At 37.5% G+C, this 15,146-nt stretch overlaps 4 protein-coding genes across 5 annotated transcripts; all 4 read right to left on the bottom strand.

The window, feature by feature from the left end:
- Positions 1-1,793: 1,793 nt before the first annotated feature.
- LOC120009400 (non-specific lipid-transfer protein-like 1) lies at positions 1,794-5,748 on the bottom strand. The gene is made up of 4 exons (XM_038859985.1): positions 5,449-5,748; positions 5,279-5,339; positions 2,229-2,328; positions 1,794-2,126 (listed from the first exon to the last, which is right to left on the bottom strand). The coding sequence occupies exons 1-4, from the start codon at positions 5,575-5,577 to the stop codon at positions 2,045-2,047; spliced, it is 372 nt and encodes a 123-aa protein (XP_038715913.1). The 5' UTR covers positions 5,578-5,748; the 3' UTR covers positions 1,794-2,044.
- Positions 5,749-7,306: 1,558 nt separating this feature from the next.
- LOC120008814 (pentatricopeptide repeat-containing protein At2g04860-like) lies at positions 7,307-9,066 on the bottom strand. The gene is made up of 4 exons (XM_038859178.1): positions 8,116-9,066; positions 7,899-7,952; positions 7,582-7,659; positions 7,307-7,465 (listed from the first exon to the last, which is right to left on the bottom strand). Exons 1-4 carry the CDS (start codon positions 9,064-9,066, stop codon positions 7,307-7,309), a joined length of 1,242 nt encoding a protein of 413 aa, XP_038715106.1.
- Positions 9,067-9,237: 171 nt separating this feature from the next.
- LOC120008543 (alpha-amylase-like) lies at positions 9,238-10,944 on the bottom strand. 2 transcript variants are annotated; one of them, XM_038858917.1, is made up of 4 exons: positions 10,676-10,944; positions 10,261-10,570; positions 9,680-10,182; positions 9,238-9,578 (listed from the first exon to the last, which is right to left on the bottom strand). In XM_038858917.1, exons 1-4 carry the CDS (start codon positions 10,745-10,747, stop codon positions 9,327-9,329), a joined length of 1,137 nt encoding a protein of 378 aa, XP_038714845.1. In that variant the 5' UTR covers positions 10,748-10,944; the 3' UTR covers positions 9,238-9,326. The 2 variants fall into 2 exon arrangements, with proteins under 2 accessions (XP_038714845.1, XP_038714844.1); XM_038858916.1 differs by having other exon boundaries at positions 9,680-10,570.
- Positions 10,945-12,807: 1,863 nt separating this feature from the next.
- On the bottom strand, positions 12,808-14,463 carry LOC120009729 (non-specific lipid-transfer protein-like 1). Its single transcript, XM_038860419.1, has 4 exons — positions 14,123-14,463; positions 13,954-14,014; positions 13,213-13,312; positions 12,808-13,110 (listed from the first exon to the last, which is right to left on the bottom strand). Exons 1-4 carry the CDS (start codon positions 14,249-14,251, stop codon positions 13,029-13,031), a joined length of 372 nt encoding a protein of 123 aa, XP_038716347.1. The 5' UTR covers positions 14,252-14,463; the 3' UTR covers positions 12,808-13,028.
- Between the last annotated feature and the right edge of the window lie 683 nt (positions 14,464-15,146).

Here is a 15,146-nt window from a genome sequence, read left to right as displayed (position 1 = left end):
GTTCAAATAGATACATCGAGCCTACACGATTTTATTTCTCTCAAGTCTAGCAAGTAGGTTAAACCCAACTCACCAAGTTAGGGAAAATACCTCGGTGATTATAAATGAGTGGGTTTGTCCTTATAGGGAATGAATAAAGCTCTACATCTTTCGACCTGGATGATACCTCTAGTTATCCGATTATGTAATATTTGTGTATGTATTCTTGTATTTTACCATATAAGACTACTATTTCTTGATGCTGCAGATGTAAAGTATACAGAACTAGTTACAAATGAATATAAAAAAGAATTTACGGTCTTAATTTTTGCCAGATATTTTGAGCAGATCGTGTTAGAAAATCCGCATAATCCTTCTGTTTTATTTTGTGGATAATTTGGTCACCACTTTTGACTTTCTCAAGCACAAGTAGCATCGAAGGTTCAAACTTTCATACTAGTGACTTTTTTCCATTTCACATTGTCAAACCATAATCTACAAAGTGTAGAAGAAAAGGTTACATAAGTTTGGCAGGATAATCTACTCGTTTTTTAGGTAACTGTGGGACCACCAGCATCCGCCAGGTACGACGATAACGATAGTTAAGATTGAGTCAAAATTCATGCGTGTAGGGACTCGAAAGTAGGACTAATCCACAAAACCAAGATTTTACAAAGAAATATAGTTAAGACTGAGCCAAAACTCATGCATGTAGGAACTCGAAAGTGGGACTAATCCACAAAACCAAAATTTTACATATAAATATTTCAACTGGTTGGTTAAAACTTCCAACCTCTGGTGTCGAAGGCTCTATGTCCGGATAGATTACCAACTAGGCTATTGCCGAGTGGTTACAAGATAATCTACCCCTTGACCTTGAGAGCCATCTCTAGGAATTTGATTGGTGTTGTACTTGAGCCTGTTAGGAATCTCGTATTGAAAAGATGTGAGAATCTCATTTTGTTTATAATGATAAGCCCACTCCTTAGTCCTTACTACTAACAAGGCCTTTTTATAATTCAAGTGAGTTAGGCTTTGATCCATGGATGCGGGCCCGATGCATCCTCGAAAACTGAATAATCCAAAGTGAACAATATTGTTGACATGTATTGATATGAAGTGGGTAGAATTCACAACATAATATTGGAACAATTCGATCTAGTTGGATATGACCTCTACTCCATTTTTTTTTCATAAGAAAACCCCTCCTCCACTTGTTGCCTTTGTTGGGTCTAGCATAACCCAAAAACTGAATAATCCAAAGCGGATAATATTATTGACATGTACAGAGCATGAATTTCTTACAAAGCCAAGTCCAACATGAGAATTGAGGGAAAAAAATGTATGATTTAAGCTTGACTGGGCTATGTTGTACCGTGGGCACAGGCTTGGCTTGGTCGGACATACAGGCATGTTTGACAAAACCACAACTTGTTAAGATCAAAATCTAATCCAACTTTACTCTAACACTGCTGTAAATGAGTGACCCTCAACAGTCAATACTTGTAAAAGAAGTGCAAAATTATTGCTCAAACTTGTTCGTCTAGATTAACAAATACATAAAAAACGATCGATGGAGTGAACGGTATTATATACCGCGGTCTTGATACCACCAGAACAGAGCAGATCTTGAATCTGTTCGTCCCTAAGTACTGTTTAAGGCCAAGCATTACTTACAGCATGCTCCAAGGTTGGCCTAAAACTATGAATCCATAGAGGCAATACTCAATTCATGCAGCGCAAAAACATAACACAACCAGAAAGTAACCTTCCAAGAAAACAACTGTGGTAACAAAGCTGAAAGCTAACATGTATTTGAATCAAAGAAACAAAAGATTTCAAATTGATTGAAAAGGAGGATTGTTAAACTTCATAATTCAAGGCCCTCTCTAGTACAATGATAAATCCAGAAACGTGATGCATTATCAAGGATGGATGTTGGATGCCTACCAACTACTCATACTTTTCTACTAATACATAGATTAAAGTTGACATTTAAAATGCAGTTTTACCAACATTTTGTAACAATCCTAATATGGATTGTTCCATCAGCGTATGCGTATCCTCACATCTTTGAAGGCTTTGGGAAAATGTCAGGAGTGAATTTCTGAGCTGCGCTCAGACTGCCCTTGATCTTTATGGCACCCCTGTATCCATCAAATATCACAAAAACAATAGTGTATTATGAATAAAAATCATCAAACAATGAGGAAGGAGTGACATATTTGAATGGGATGTATAGTTCATACCTCATAAAAGCAATCTGGGGATTCAACTTCCCCGTGGAAAGCTTCACAAAATCTTCATCCTTGAAGGAAAAGGTGGCATCCACTTTTCCTTCGACTGCCCCTGAAATTTAAAAGGTTTTTGTAATGAATTGCTTGAACTACAAACAAAAAATTCATTACTGTAGTAACCGGTTTTCGTCCGGCCAAAAACAATACAAAAATTCAAAAGCCCGTTTTTGTACCCACATGCCTATAAAACTTATTTCTTTGGCCCATGAACACACAAATATTCATAATCCATTTCTTTGATCCATAAGCCCACAAGTTCCCAAAATTTTGGTCCAGCCCACTAATGAATCATAACTCTAGAAAATATTTAGGAATAAAAGAAAACAAAAAAACATAAAAATAAAATAAAATAAAGTTAGGAAAAAAAACAAGACAATGATAGGAGAGGGAGGTGGTGTGAAAAATAAAAGTAAAAAGGGACAAAAAAAGAGGGAAGAAAATCGTGGGAGGACAAAAGAAAAAGAAAGAAAAGACAAAAGAGGAGACGGTGAAAAAAAAATGAAAAAGAAAGAAAAGAAGAAAATGTGGGAGAGAAAGTGGGGAACCAATAGAGAAAGGTGTGGCACAAATTGAGAAAAAAAAAGAAAGAAAAAAGGAACAAATAAGAAGACTTTCGGTGATGTTTGAAAAAAGACAAATAAGAGAAGACTATGTTTTGGTGGAGGGAGGGGTGTCGCACACTAGTAGAGAAGAGGAGAAAAAATAAAAAGGAGAGGTTTGGGGGCTGCGGCAGAGGAAAAGAAAAATAGAGAGAAAGAAGGTTTGCACAAGAAATCGGGCGGGATCGGAATCAGAGCATTGACAGATTCGTGAGATAAGAAAAGGAGAGGTAATAATCGACAATTTCTGTGTTATTTTTCGATATTGTTTCTAGTTTGATTTCCGGTTTTGTATCTTTGAATCTTATGGTTCATGTTCTGGGATTTCTTCCAGATTTTGGTTTATGGATGTGATGTTCTGGGTTTCGGGTGCTGGTTTTGTGATGTTCTTGGTTGAATTGTTTGTTATTCTAATATCAGGCGATGGGGTCCTTAGCATGAGCTTTGTTGGCTTGCTATTTGAGTCTTGATTTATATATACATAGTGTGTGTATATATGGGTGCAATATATTGTGTATATATATATATATATCTGTATGTGCGTATATATATATATGTGTGGTGTATATATAGATATGTGGTGTGTGTGTGTATATATAGGGTGTGTACATATATATTTCATTTGTGTTTGTATATATGTGTTTGTGTATGCATGTCTATAATATATATATGGAATTAATTTGATTTGAGTTTTATGATATTTGAGCACCATTTAACCCTCCATTCTTATGTTTGTGTTTGTTGGGCTTGGATCGGGCTTGGGACCGCTTGGACCAAGAGGCATACCTAGAGGATTTGGGCCGGATTGGAGCAATGGGTCTCAAGGGCAATATTGGGTTTTTGTACATTTGTATAAATTTCGTTTTTGTCACGTATCCTTGTAGAATGTAAATCTTTGTAATAGTATAGTGGAAAATAGTGGAAATGCATACATAAATGTTTAGGGTGCTAGAAGCATATAGACATTAGGAGATGATTTTGTGAATGATGATTGCGTTAGAATGCATGCTTAGGATTTTGATTTGTCATACTATGCCATGATGCTTAGACATATGCTAGGTCATGTTTGAATTCCACGAAAATGAATGCAACTCGTTAGTCATTGGATTAATCCAAGCCGTCTCACATTAATAAACACACCAAGACTAAATTATGGAACCCTTATGTTTCATTTAAATACCAAGGAGTCTTCAAGATATTGGGGTTCCATTGGCATTCATTCGAAACATTTGGATTTCGTGGACCTGGAAAACAAATATGTTTTTAGGGATTAGGAGAATTTATTTAATGATTCAAAGGTGGGTTTAAAGATATTTGGCCCATTCAATGAGCCCTAAATGGATTCTTTCTTTTCTATGAAGAACATAATTGTGAGTAAGGCTTGAATTGAATCTTATTCCTTGATTGTGGGCCCTTTTGGTACATCAACCAAGTCCTCAAAAATACCATTTTTTTTCAAATATCCAAACCCACTTCAGGTGGTGTTTTCTCCAATCCTTGGCCAAGTCGGGAATGGCCCCGATGATCCTGTGCACCTTGTTCTACAAACCACTCCAAGTGGATTTTTCATTTACATTCCAATAAGACCCATCAAAATGAGATTTTCAAAAACAAATTAGAGCCAAATAGGAAAACATTCAAAGGTAACCGTTTTTCGGGAGTTATGGGGTGCCTAACACCTTCCCCATGCTCAATAGACCCCCTTGCCCATTTTTCTCATAGACCAGAACGGATGTCCAATTACATCCTAAAAATCAATTGGTGGCGACTTCATTGTTTTTCAAGCCGGTTGCTTCAATTACCAATATGAGTCATATTTACATATGAGCCGTTACATAATGAACTTTTGTTACACATAAAGAGACCACCAAAGAATGCCAGTGCCCCCAAGCAGGACAATATCAATGAATATTGATACAAATATATCAAATGTCTCAAGTAGTCCAAATAGTCCAACAAGTAACTTTACAATGACAAACTCACTTCCATACAGTTAAAAAACTCTCTAAAACCCAGCGCTGGAGTGAGAAATTATATAAGTTAATGTGAGAACCAGAGATTATAGACAAAAATCTTTGTCTGACATTGTCTTGGGTAGGACACAAAATAGGATGACAGATGAATCGAACACTTCCATTTGGATTTTGGCGGGAATTATTTGTCAATCTTAGTTTGATCAATTGTTTGCCAGTCTTTTTTAAAGATTTAAGAATCAGTGGTTACCTAGGAGAAGGTCCAAGAGTGAACACAAGCATTCAATTTCAGAACCATCAAACTCGTCATAACAAGGCAGAGACAACCGCAGCCAGAGTTTAGAAGAAGAATTCAATACGAATTAGAGAAAACCCAGATAACGAATCAACAATAAGAAAGTTCCAGGAAAGAAAAAGCAAAATCCCCAACCTTTCTTGACCTCTCCTTTCTTGAGATCAACGGTGTAAGCCACCTCATCGAACCCAATTTTCTGAAATTCAATCACAGAACGGGAAAATAAATACGGATTTCAATCAAACAAAGAGCAATAATAATGAAAGGAAAAAAAAAAGAGACGGAAAGGGAAAGCGGTGGTAGACCTTAGGAGCGATATTGAATTGATAGACAAGGTTGACCTTCTGGACGACCTTCTTACCTTCGTCGGTTTCGAAGAAATGTTTCATGAGGTCGAAAATGGCGTCAGACTTGAGCTCAGTGTTCGACGCCATTACTGGTTCGCTTCAAAACTCAGAATTTGAGCAATAGAGATGTGACTGGCTGTAGAATTGCTTCTGGGTTTTATCAAATTAAGCGAGGAGTCGCGTCCATAAATGAATGAAATGGCAATTTCAGTTGGGCAGGTGACGAAATTAATTGCAATAATAGCACGTTCACCAATGACAAAATTAATGAAGATCAGATCTTAATTTATAAAGAAACAAAATATTTTCCATAATAAGTTCAAAGAAATATTTTTGTTGCTGTATCTATAGTGCACACATAAGTCGCAATAAGAAATTCCCTGAGAAAATAAAATGAAAATGAAGTTTCATAAAGGAAAATGTTACATCGCCTAACTTTTTTTAACCCAAATTATCTCAACTCTATTGCCACACATAGGCATGATGACATCGAATAGATATTGACATGACATATCTTTTGAAAATCAAATTTCTTTCTTCTCTTTCCCTCCTCTCTTTTGTTCAAATTTAAAAATTAAACACACTTTTTATCTCCCACTTCTCTCTCTCTCCCCTTTCATGATTTCATCATCTCTTATTAACCACAAATAGACAAGTAAATCATTTGTATTACATGCGATTGCATTGTTTTTTTTCATACAGAAATGCAATTGCATTTTTTTTTAACACAAGCATGAGATTGCATTGTTTTTTGCCAAACAGACATGTGATTACATTGTTTTGAAGGAATGATAATACATTTTTTTTTGCATATAGACATGCGATAGCATTTGTTTTTTTGCCAAATAGACCCGCAATTACATTGTTTTCAAAACAATGTAATTTTCAAAATAGACAAACATAAACTGTAGAAAAAATAGTCCAAAAACCAGTTAAGAATAATAAGGTAGATACATTTTTTCAGAAGCAATTTAATTTGTAAATAGTCCAAATGGTTGTAGACACAATGTTACACTGCTTTCAATACAATGTAACTTCCAAATATGCAAAAAAAGGATAAAAAATTTACATTGTTGATGCAGGTGGTCGAAAATGTTGTTGAAGGTGGGTGGATGACAGGATCAACAAATTACATTGTTTCTAAAACAATGTAATTTGCTCGGGTCGCCGGAATCTGGTAGCTACTTGGAACTCGCTGCAGCAGTGCAACTTAATATGCAGCATCCTAATGAATATTTTTAGTGAAAAACTGCCATTCTGAAAAAATAGATATCCGAACTAACATGCATTGCATTTGAAGTGTTTCCTAATCAAAGCAAACATTGTAGATCGGCAGTAGAGGTTCGTATCAAATGCAAGTTTAGTTCGTACTTTGTTGTGGTGTCCAGGGCTCGAAAAATTACGGTTGTCTCGGTTGTAGAATCAAGAAGAGAAATATGATCTCGATTTATTCCTTCGCAGTAAGATGCAAGAACGAATTGTCAAGGATTCAAGATGATATTATATTTTCTAAGAACATCCACAGGATCATGGATAATGGATGTAAGAAAAATGGCGTGGCTTATCATGAGCTCACTGACAGTGGAATCAGTTTTTTCTATCCAGCATCAAGCACCAGCCGTGTTCTGCAACAAGAAGACTTGGGTCATACCTGAAAGAAAACCATGGGTCACATTTTTATTGTTTGAAAGTGATTTTTACGCTGTAAAATTCTGGAGACTGAAGAGAAACAGAGATATGTGGCCCCTTCTTTCCTGTTGATACAATAAGGTGTCGTTGCCTCATAGACTGTTCGTATCATAACAGCAGACACAAATCAAGGACAAGATGACACAGGATACCCATGCAGATGCTCAAGTAGCCAGATCTTTTGTGGGGTACGTGAGAGGAACAACTTACAGTGTATTCCAGTATTCAGTGTATTCAGCATAACTTTGGGTTCTTGAGAGGTGACCTCCTTGGACTGAATTCTTTTCTTTATTGATCAATCATACCACAACAGATGGTTGTTTTTGCAGTCTCCGACAGAAATGCTCAATGGAATGACATCTATGGATAGCCCAAACCATGATTTCTAACGCACGTGAATACAGGGTTAAGGGGCCCCACACATGAATACATGGCTAAGGGTCCTATAGTAGAAGTCCCTGCAGTGGCCATCACCTCACACTGATAAACACACCGGACGCAGACAATGGTCACTGTAGGGATTTCTTATTAAAATTGTAGGAAAACTACAATGATAAACGCACCGGACGTATGTGATGGTCATTGCAGGGATTTCTTATTAAAATTGTAGGAAAATTGCAATGATAAAAACACTGGACCGTCCGGACGTATGTGATGACCACTGTAGAGGCTTCTTATTAAAATTGCAAGAAAGCTGCAATGATTTTTATTGTAAGGACCCTCATTCGGATGAATACACAGGTTCCTCGCATGTTACTGTTGTTCAACTTAACCTATATATTAATGTAAAAAAGACACAAAATGAGTCAAGAAATTACAATTCGAATAGCTTAATTGGAATCCCATATGGGTTTTGCAGGGGATTAAATGATGGACAAATCCAAAGACTAAAAATGGAAACAAATTTCCTTTCTCACCATAGCTGGAGATAATTACAGTCAAGGATACCAAATTATCATGTGGCGACAACATATTAAGCAGTTCTGCAGATACCGTATCCCCACATTTTGCATACACACAGACTAACGAAGTAATTACAGAAACATCATTGTTAAGTCCAGATTTAATCACATAACAGTGAATTAGTTCTGCATAATTACTTGTTGACAGAAGATTCAGTACTGTAACTGAATTTACTTCAAAACTTTCCTCCAGCATCCGCTTGAACATAAGCAAAGCCTCATCAAAGAAACCATTTTGGCCATAGGCACCAATCATGGAATTCCAAGAAACAACAGTTTTCTCCTCCATCTCTACGAACAAGAGTTTTGCGGTTCCCAAGTCCCCACATTTAGCATACATCGAAGTTAGTGCATTCTTTACTTGAGAATCAAAATCAATGCCAGCCTTAATTCCCATTCCATGAATGCACATCCCTGGAAACAAATTATCACAGCTCCCACAAGAAGGAATCAAGCCAACCAAGGTGGTAATCCGAGGAGCCAAACCCTCCCTAAGCATTTGAGCAAAGAGCTCCAAGGCATCAATATCATACCCATTTCGCGAGTACCCACAAAGCAAAGCATTCCACGACACAACATCTCTTTGTGGCATCTCGCCGAACACTCCCCGTGCACTTTCCATGCATCCCAGTTTCATGTACAAGTCGAGCAGAGCAGTGCTCACATACACGAACTGATCAATACCCGATTTAACCAAGTGGGTTCGGGTTTGATTGACTTCTATTTTCGCAATTATCGGATTCAAAGCCGAGGAAGATGACGCATAGGATTTGAGAAGTAAAGAGAACGTGAAGTCATTTGGTTTCACGGTGAACTGCAAAAACTGGCGCAAAAGAAGCAGAGCAGATTTTGGTTCTTGCCTTTCAATGTAAGATTTTAGCGAAGAGTGGAAGTAGGAGAGACGGATCGTGGAGGCTAAGCTCATAATCCCCTGCCTCTGGCGCAATATTTGACCGTTGCCATCAACTGCTTCTAGTTATCGTGCACGGCTCCCTTGCCGGCCGTTTAGAATGTAAATAGTTTTTTTTGGCAAATAAGACGCCGTACACTGTTCAAACGATGTCGTTTTTAAGAGACTAGGTGGCTATATATTCTATGCAAGCGTAAATTAATCATCTCTTATTTTATTTCAACAAGGGTTTTGAGAGATTATTATACAATTCATAGAAGAAGAATTCATGTTCTTCATTTTTTCACCCATACAGCGTAATTATTTCCAGAAGTAGCAACCTGGAAGGTTGAAGGAATAAGGTTTCCAAGATCCATCTTTGGCCCAATCTTCATCATGATCTTGTCATCAATAGCTGCCACATAAAGGTCAGATTCAGCTGCCAAAATATTCACAGTGCTTCTGCTACTAATCCCATTGTTCTTCCTGATTGCAGTCAATTTACTGATCTCTTCCTTCAATCCCCAGTCAAAGAAGTGATCATAAAACTGCCAAAAAATAAACAAAACATTTCAATAATTTATGTCTCAGTCTAGACATATATAAAAGTAGTCACAATCTGAGTAACCATTACGGCAAAGTTACTTACTACGGTCGGAGTACCAGGATGTGTGAGAATGTATGCATAACCCTGCATGACTTTGTCTGATGGGAATGGCCAAATATTTTGAGTAGAACCAGTATCATGATTGTCAATGAAAGTCACAGCATTTTGAGGTAAAATGCCAATGAGTCCTGAAGGATTCCCATTTTGGTCCTTCAACTGCTGTAACTCGCCTTGCACCGCAGCTTGAAGAATCCCTTTCGTGGCGAAATCGAATGCTGTAACCACCCCACCAGCAGCACTCACCCAATCTTTCAAGGCTTCTCTGTCTCCATCCCAATCCCCAACTGCGAAATCTGGCTTAGTTAGTTCCATATAGAACTTGAGAATACTTGGTGCATACCCTTTAACAAAAGTAAATCTCCATCCATCGAATCCGATTTCAGATTTCAACCAGTTCATCCACTCTGACAGCTCCCTCTGCACTCTCGGATTGAGATGGTCGATGTCTGGTGCGGCATCATAGCCTTCTCCAGAGTCAAGATATCCTGTTCCATCAGAATAGTTAGTGTCATCCTTGCAAATGAAGGATGGACCCCAGTCAAGAAGGTCGTCCGGAGTTCCACCTTCAAATATGGACCAAATTCCTCTGCCATCTTTTTTCTCAGCAGATCTGTGGTTTATAACTATGTCAGCTACCACTTTGATACCCTTCTCATGAAATGCCCCGATTAGCGATTTTAGCTCCGCCTCCGATCCATACTTGGAGGCATTCAGATCGTATAGCCTTCCAGGCAAATATCCTTCGGGTGCTGCCGACTGTGAGGCAGGAGGAAGCCAGACATGGGTGATTCCAGCATTAGCCAGTTCAGGAATTGTGCTCTTCAGTGAATTGTACCATCCACCAGCCTTGTTAGATGATTCCCAATTGAAACCCTGTCAAGAAAAATATTGCAGCAGTTGAATTAACAAATTATGCAAAGTTCCCGCATATATAGCTAACAGAACAGGCTTGTTTCTTGTGTTTTGTTCATGAAATACCTGGAACAGTAAGTTTGCAGAAGTGAGAGGAAGGAAAATAGAGAGGAAGCCAAGTGAAGTGAGAGAACTCATTCTGGTTCTTGTTTGTCTGTAGAGACTGGAGGTTATCCAGTCATATTCATAGGCATCTTCTGAACAATTTCTTGAGTATTCGCATCTCACAAGTCACAAGCAGCCCGTAGAATTGTCGCACTAAGCATTAAGACCCCGCTTGAAAGTTGAAACGCGAAGAAGAAAAATCAAGGGATCAAATCAAATCCCTTTCAAGCACGGAAGACCCAATAGAATATTGGAATAGAAATTAATAAGGGATTCAATTTCGATACAAAATTTGACCTAAGAAACTCTTGATCCTTCTGCTCCCATTACCATACAACCAACTATATATTGTTCGCTTTGGGTTGTCCGATTTATATGGATACATAGGATTCGCACGATTTTGTTTCTCTCAAGCCTAACGAGTGGGTAAACCCAACTTACCTAGCCAGGAAAAAAGCTTCAGTAATTGTAAATGAGTGAGCTTATCCTTATAAGGAATGAATAAGTCCCTACATCTTTGGATGTGAATAACACCTCTAGTTATCCGGTTAGATAATATTTGTGTACCTATTCTAGTATTTTACCAGATATTTTGAGCAGATGGTGTTAGAAAATTCGCATAATCCTTTTGTGGATAATTTGGTCACCACTTTTGACTTTCTCAAGCAGAAGTAGCATCGAAGGTTCAAACTTTCATGCCTGGTGACTTTTTTCCATTTGACATTGTCAAACCATAAGCCGCGGCTACAAAGTGTAGAACAAAAGGTTACATAAGTTTGGCATGATAATCAACTCGTTTTTTAGGTAACTGAGGGATCATCAGCATTCGTCAGAACAGTCCGTATCATGATGACGACAGTTAAGACTGAGTCAAAACTCATGCGTGTAGGGACTCGAAAGTGGGACTAAACCACAAAATCAAGATTTTACAAAGAAAGATAGTCAAGACTGAGTCAAAACTCATGCATGTAGGGACTCGGAAGTGGGACTAACCCACAAAACCAAGATTTTATACAGAAATATTTCAACTGGTTGGTTAGAACTTCCAACCTCTAGAGATATTATCAACTAGGCTATTGCTGAGTGGTTACAAGATAATCTACCCCTTGACCTTGAGAGTGATCTCTAGGAATTTGATTGGTGTTGTACTTGAGTCTGTTAGGAATCTCATATTGAAAAGATGTGAGAATCCCATTTGGTTTATAATGATAAACCCACTCCTTAGTCCTTACTACTAACAAAACTTTTTCATAATCCAAGTGAGTTGGACTTTGATCCATGGGTGCGGGCCTGATGCATCATCAGAAACTGAATAATCCAAAGTAAACAATATTGTTGTCATGTATTGATATGAAGTGGGATGAAATTCAGAACATAATATCAGAACAATTCGGTCTAGTTTGACATAACCTCTACTCCATTTTTTTTTTATAAGCGAACCCCTACTCCACTTGTTGCCTTTTTTGGGTCTAACATAACCCAGGAATTTAACAACCCAAAACGGACAATATTATTGACATGTATGGATGTGTGAATTTCTTACAGAGCCAAGTCCAACATGAGATTTGAGTGAAAAAAATGTATCATTTAAGCTTGACTCACTTATCTTTGGCTATGTTGTACCGTGGGCACAGGCTTGGCTTGGTCGGACATACAGGCATGTTTGACAAAATCAGAACTTGTTAAGATCAAAATCTAATCCAACTTTTTACTCTAACACTGCTGTAAACGAGTGACCCTCAGCAGTCAATACTTGCAAAAGAAGTGCAAAATTATTGCTTAAACTTGTTCGTCTAGATTAATAAACACATAAAAAACGATCGATGGAGTGAACAGTATATATACCGCAGTCTTGATACCACCAGAACAGAGCAGATCTTGAGTCTGTTTGTCCCTAAGTACTGTTTAAGGCCAAGCATTACTTACAGCATGCTCCAAGGTTGGCCTAAAACTATGAATCCATAGAGGCAATACTCAATTCATGCAGCGCAAAAACATAACACAACCAGAAAGTAACCTTCCAAGAAAACAACTGTGGTAACAAAGCTGGAAGCTAACATGTATTTGAATCAAAGAAACAAAAGATTTCAAAATGATTGAAAAGGAGGATTGTTAAACTTCATAATTCAAGGCCCTCTCTAGTACAATGATAAATCCAGAAACGTGATGCATTATCAAGGATGGATGTTGGATGCCTACCAACTACTCATACTTTTTTACTAATACACAGATTAAAGTTGACATTTAAAATGCAGTTTTACCAACAATTTATAACAATCCTAATATGGATTGTTCCTTCAGCGTATGCATATCCTCACATCTTTGAAGGCTTTGGGAAAATGTCAGGAGTGAATTTCTGAGCTGCGCTCAGACTGCCCTTGATCTTTATGGCACCCCTGTATCCATCAAATATCACAAAAACAATAGTGTATTATGAATAAAAATCATCAAACAATGAGGAAGGAGTGACATATTTGAATGGGATGTATAGTTCATACCTCATAAAGGCAATCTGGGGATTCAACTTCCCCGTGGAAAGCTTCACAAAATCTTCATCCTTGAAGGAAAAGGTGGCATCCACTTTTCCTTCGACTGCCCCTGAAATTTAAAAGGTTTTTGTAATGAATTGATTGAACTACAAACAAAAAATTCATTACCAATATGAGTCATATATACATATGAGCCGTTACATAATGAACTTTTGTTACACATAAAGAGACCACCAAAGAATGCCAGTGCCCCCAAGCAGGACAATATCAATGAATATTGATAGAAATAAATGTCTCAAGTAGTCCAAATAGTCCAACAAGTAACTTTACGATGACAAACTCACTTCCATACAGTTAAAAAACTCTCTAAAACCCAGCGCTGGAGTGAGAAATTATATAAGTTAATGTGAGCACCAGAGATTATAGACAAAAATCCTTGTCTGATATTGTCTTGGGTGGGACACAAAAATAGGAGATGAAAGATGAACCGAACACTTCCATTTGGCGGGAATTATTTGTCAATCTTCGTTTGATCAATTGTTTGCCAATCTTTTTTAAAGATTTAAGAATCAGTGGTTACCTAGGAGAAGGTCCAAGAGTGAACACAAACATTCAATTTCAGAACCATCAAACTCGGCAAAGACTATCGCAGCCAGAGATTAGAAGAAGAATTCAATACGAATCAGAGAAAACCCAGATAACGAATCAACAATAAGAAAGTTCCAGGAAAGAAAAAGCAAAATTCCCAACCTTTCTTCACCTCTCCTTTCGTGAGATCAACAGTGTAAGCCACCTCATCGAACCCAATTTTCTGAAATTCAATCACAGAACGAGAAAATAAATACGGATTTCAATCAGACAAAGAGCAATCATAATGGGGGGGGGGGGGGAGGGGAGAGAGAGGGAAGCGATGGTGGACCTTAGGAGCGATGTTGAATTGATAGACAAGATTGACCTTCTGGATGACCTTTTTACCTTCGTCGGTTTCGAGGAAATGTTTCATGAGGTCGAAAATGGCGTCAGATTTGAGCTCAGTGTTCGATGCCATTACTGGTTCGCTTCAAAACTCAGAATTTGAGCAATAGAGATGTGACTGGCTGTAGAATTGCTTCTGGGTTTTATCAAATTAAGCGAGGAGTCGCGTCCATAAATGAAGGAAATGGCAATTTCAGTTGGGCAGGTGACGAAATTAATTGCAATAATAGCACGTTCATCAATGACAAAATTAATGTAAGATCAGATCTTAATTTATAAAGAAATAAAATATTTTCCATAATAAGTTCAAAGAAATATTTTCCATAATTGCAATAATAGTGCACACACAAGTCACAATAAGAAATTCCCTGAGAAAATAAAATGAAAATGAAAATGAAGTTTCATAAACCTGAGCAATAGGCAGTAGGCAGTTGGATCTACAAGTAATGATCTGTCGTGTGGAATGTGGACCATCAATAATATGCAAAGAGAACCAATGAGAGGTGGTTTGATTGAGTTAGACATATGTGTGTCCAGTGTTTGACTCCAATAAGAAATATATTCTCAATGGTATTTCAAAATAATAATAATATGCAGAGAAAAGACATAAATTGACGGTCCCGAGAGTTCTTGACACTAGGGTGGTGTTGGGCAGTGAACCTTGTATAGCAAAAATGAGATGAGAGACAAATAGAGAATAAAATAAATAAACAAATAGATAAATTGGATAGCGTTTATCGTGACCATCGTAGGGGCGAAACCAGCATCGGATATTACTGTATTAGGAAAGGGGAACTTTGTGTAGGGATAGGGCCTTGGAATTTTTTTGGGTTCTCTATATATCACTTGTTAACATTAAGATGAAAATAAAAATCATATTTATAAATTTGATAAAACGTTTACAATTGCTTTTTTCGAATTTTCATATTTTGGTAATATTGTATGATAACCTCAACCACTTCTTTCTC

This window comes from Tripterygium wilfordii, chromosome 11 (genome assembly GCF_013401445.1).
Source record: "Tripterygium wilfordii isolate XIE 37 chromosome 11, ASM1340144v1, whole genome shotgun sequence".
Classification (NCBI taxonomy): domain Eukaryota; kingdom Viridiplantae; phylum Streptophyta; class Magnoliopsida; order Celastrales; family Celastraceae; genus Tripterygium; species Tripterygium wilfordii.
Note: the sequence above shows the minus strand (reverse complement) of the source record. Positions and strands in the feature narration are given on the sequence as shown.

Excerpts from the sequence above, each read along its gene's own strand:
- LOC120008814 (XM_038859178.1), bottom strand. The coding sequence starts at position 9,066 with ATGAGCTTAGCCTCCACGATCCGTCTCTCCTACTTCCACTCTTCGCTA. Across the intron at positions 7,953-8,115 it reads ATAATTTGGTATCCTTGACT|GTTAAGTTGAACAACAGTAA; the intron begins GTAATTATCTCC and ends ATTAATATATAG. Across the intron at positions 7,660-7,898 it reads GTGTATTCATCCGAATGAGG|TGTGAGGTGATGGCCACTGC; the intron begins GTCCTTACAATA and ends TGTGTTTATCAG.
- LOC120008543 (XM_038858916.1), bottom strand. The coding sequence starts at position 10,747 with ATGAGTTCTCTCACTTCACTTGGCTTCCTCTCTATTTTCCTTCCTCTC. Across the intron at positions 10,571-10,675 it reads CTGCAAACTTACTGTTCCAG|GGTTTCAATTGGGAATCATC; the intron begins GTATTTCATGAA and ends TTTTCTTGACAG. Across the intron at positions 9,579-9,679 it reads ATCCTGGTACTCCGACCGTA|TTTTATGATCACTTCTTTGA; the intron begins GTAAGTAACTTT and ends ATTTTTTGGCAG.
- LOC120009729 (XM_038860419.1), bottom strand. The coding sequence starts at position 14,251 with ATGGCATCGAACACTGAGCTCAAATCTGACGCCATTTTCGACCTCATG. Across the intron at positions 14,015-14,122 it reads AATTCAACATCGCTCCTAAG|AAAATTGGGTTCGATGAGGT; the intron begins GTCCACCATCGC and ends ATTGAATTTCAG. Across the intron at positions 13,313-13,953 it reads GAAAGGAGAGGTGAAGAAAG|GGGCAGTCGAAGGAAAAGTG; the intron begins GTTGGGAATTTT and ends TTTAAATTTCAG.
- LOC120009400 (XM_038859985.1), bottom strand. The coding sequence starts at position 5,577 with ATGGCGTCGAACACTGAGCTCAAGTCTGACGCCATTTTCGACCTCATG. Across the intron at positions 2,329-5,278 it reads GAAAGGAGAGGTCAAGAAAG|GGGCAGTCGAAGGAAAAGTG; the intron begins GTTGGGGATTTT and ends TTTAAATTTCAG. Across the intron at positions 2,127-2,228 it reads CCCCAGATTGCTTTTATGAG|GGGTGCCATAAAGATCAAGG; the intron begins GTATGAACTATA and ends TGATGGATACAG.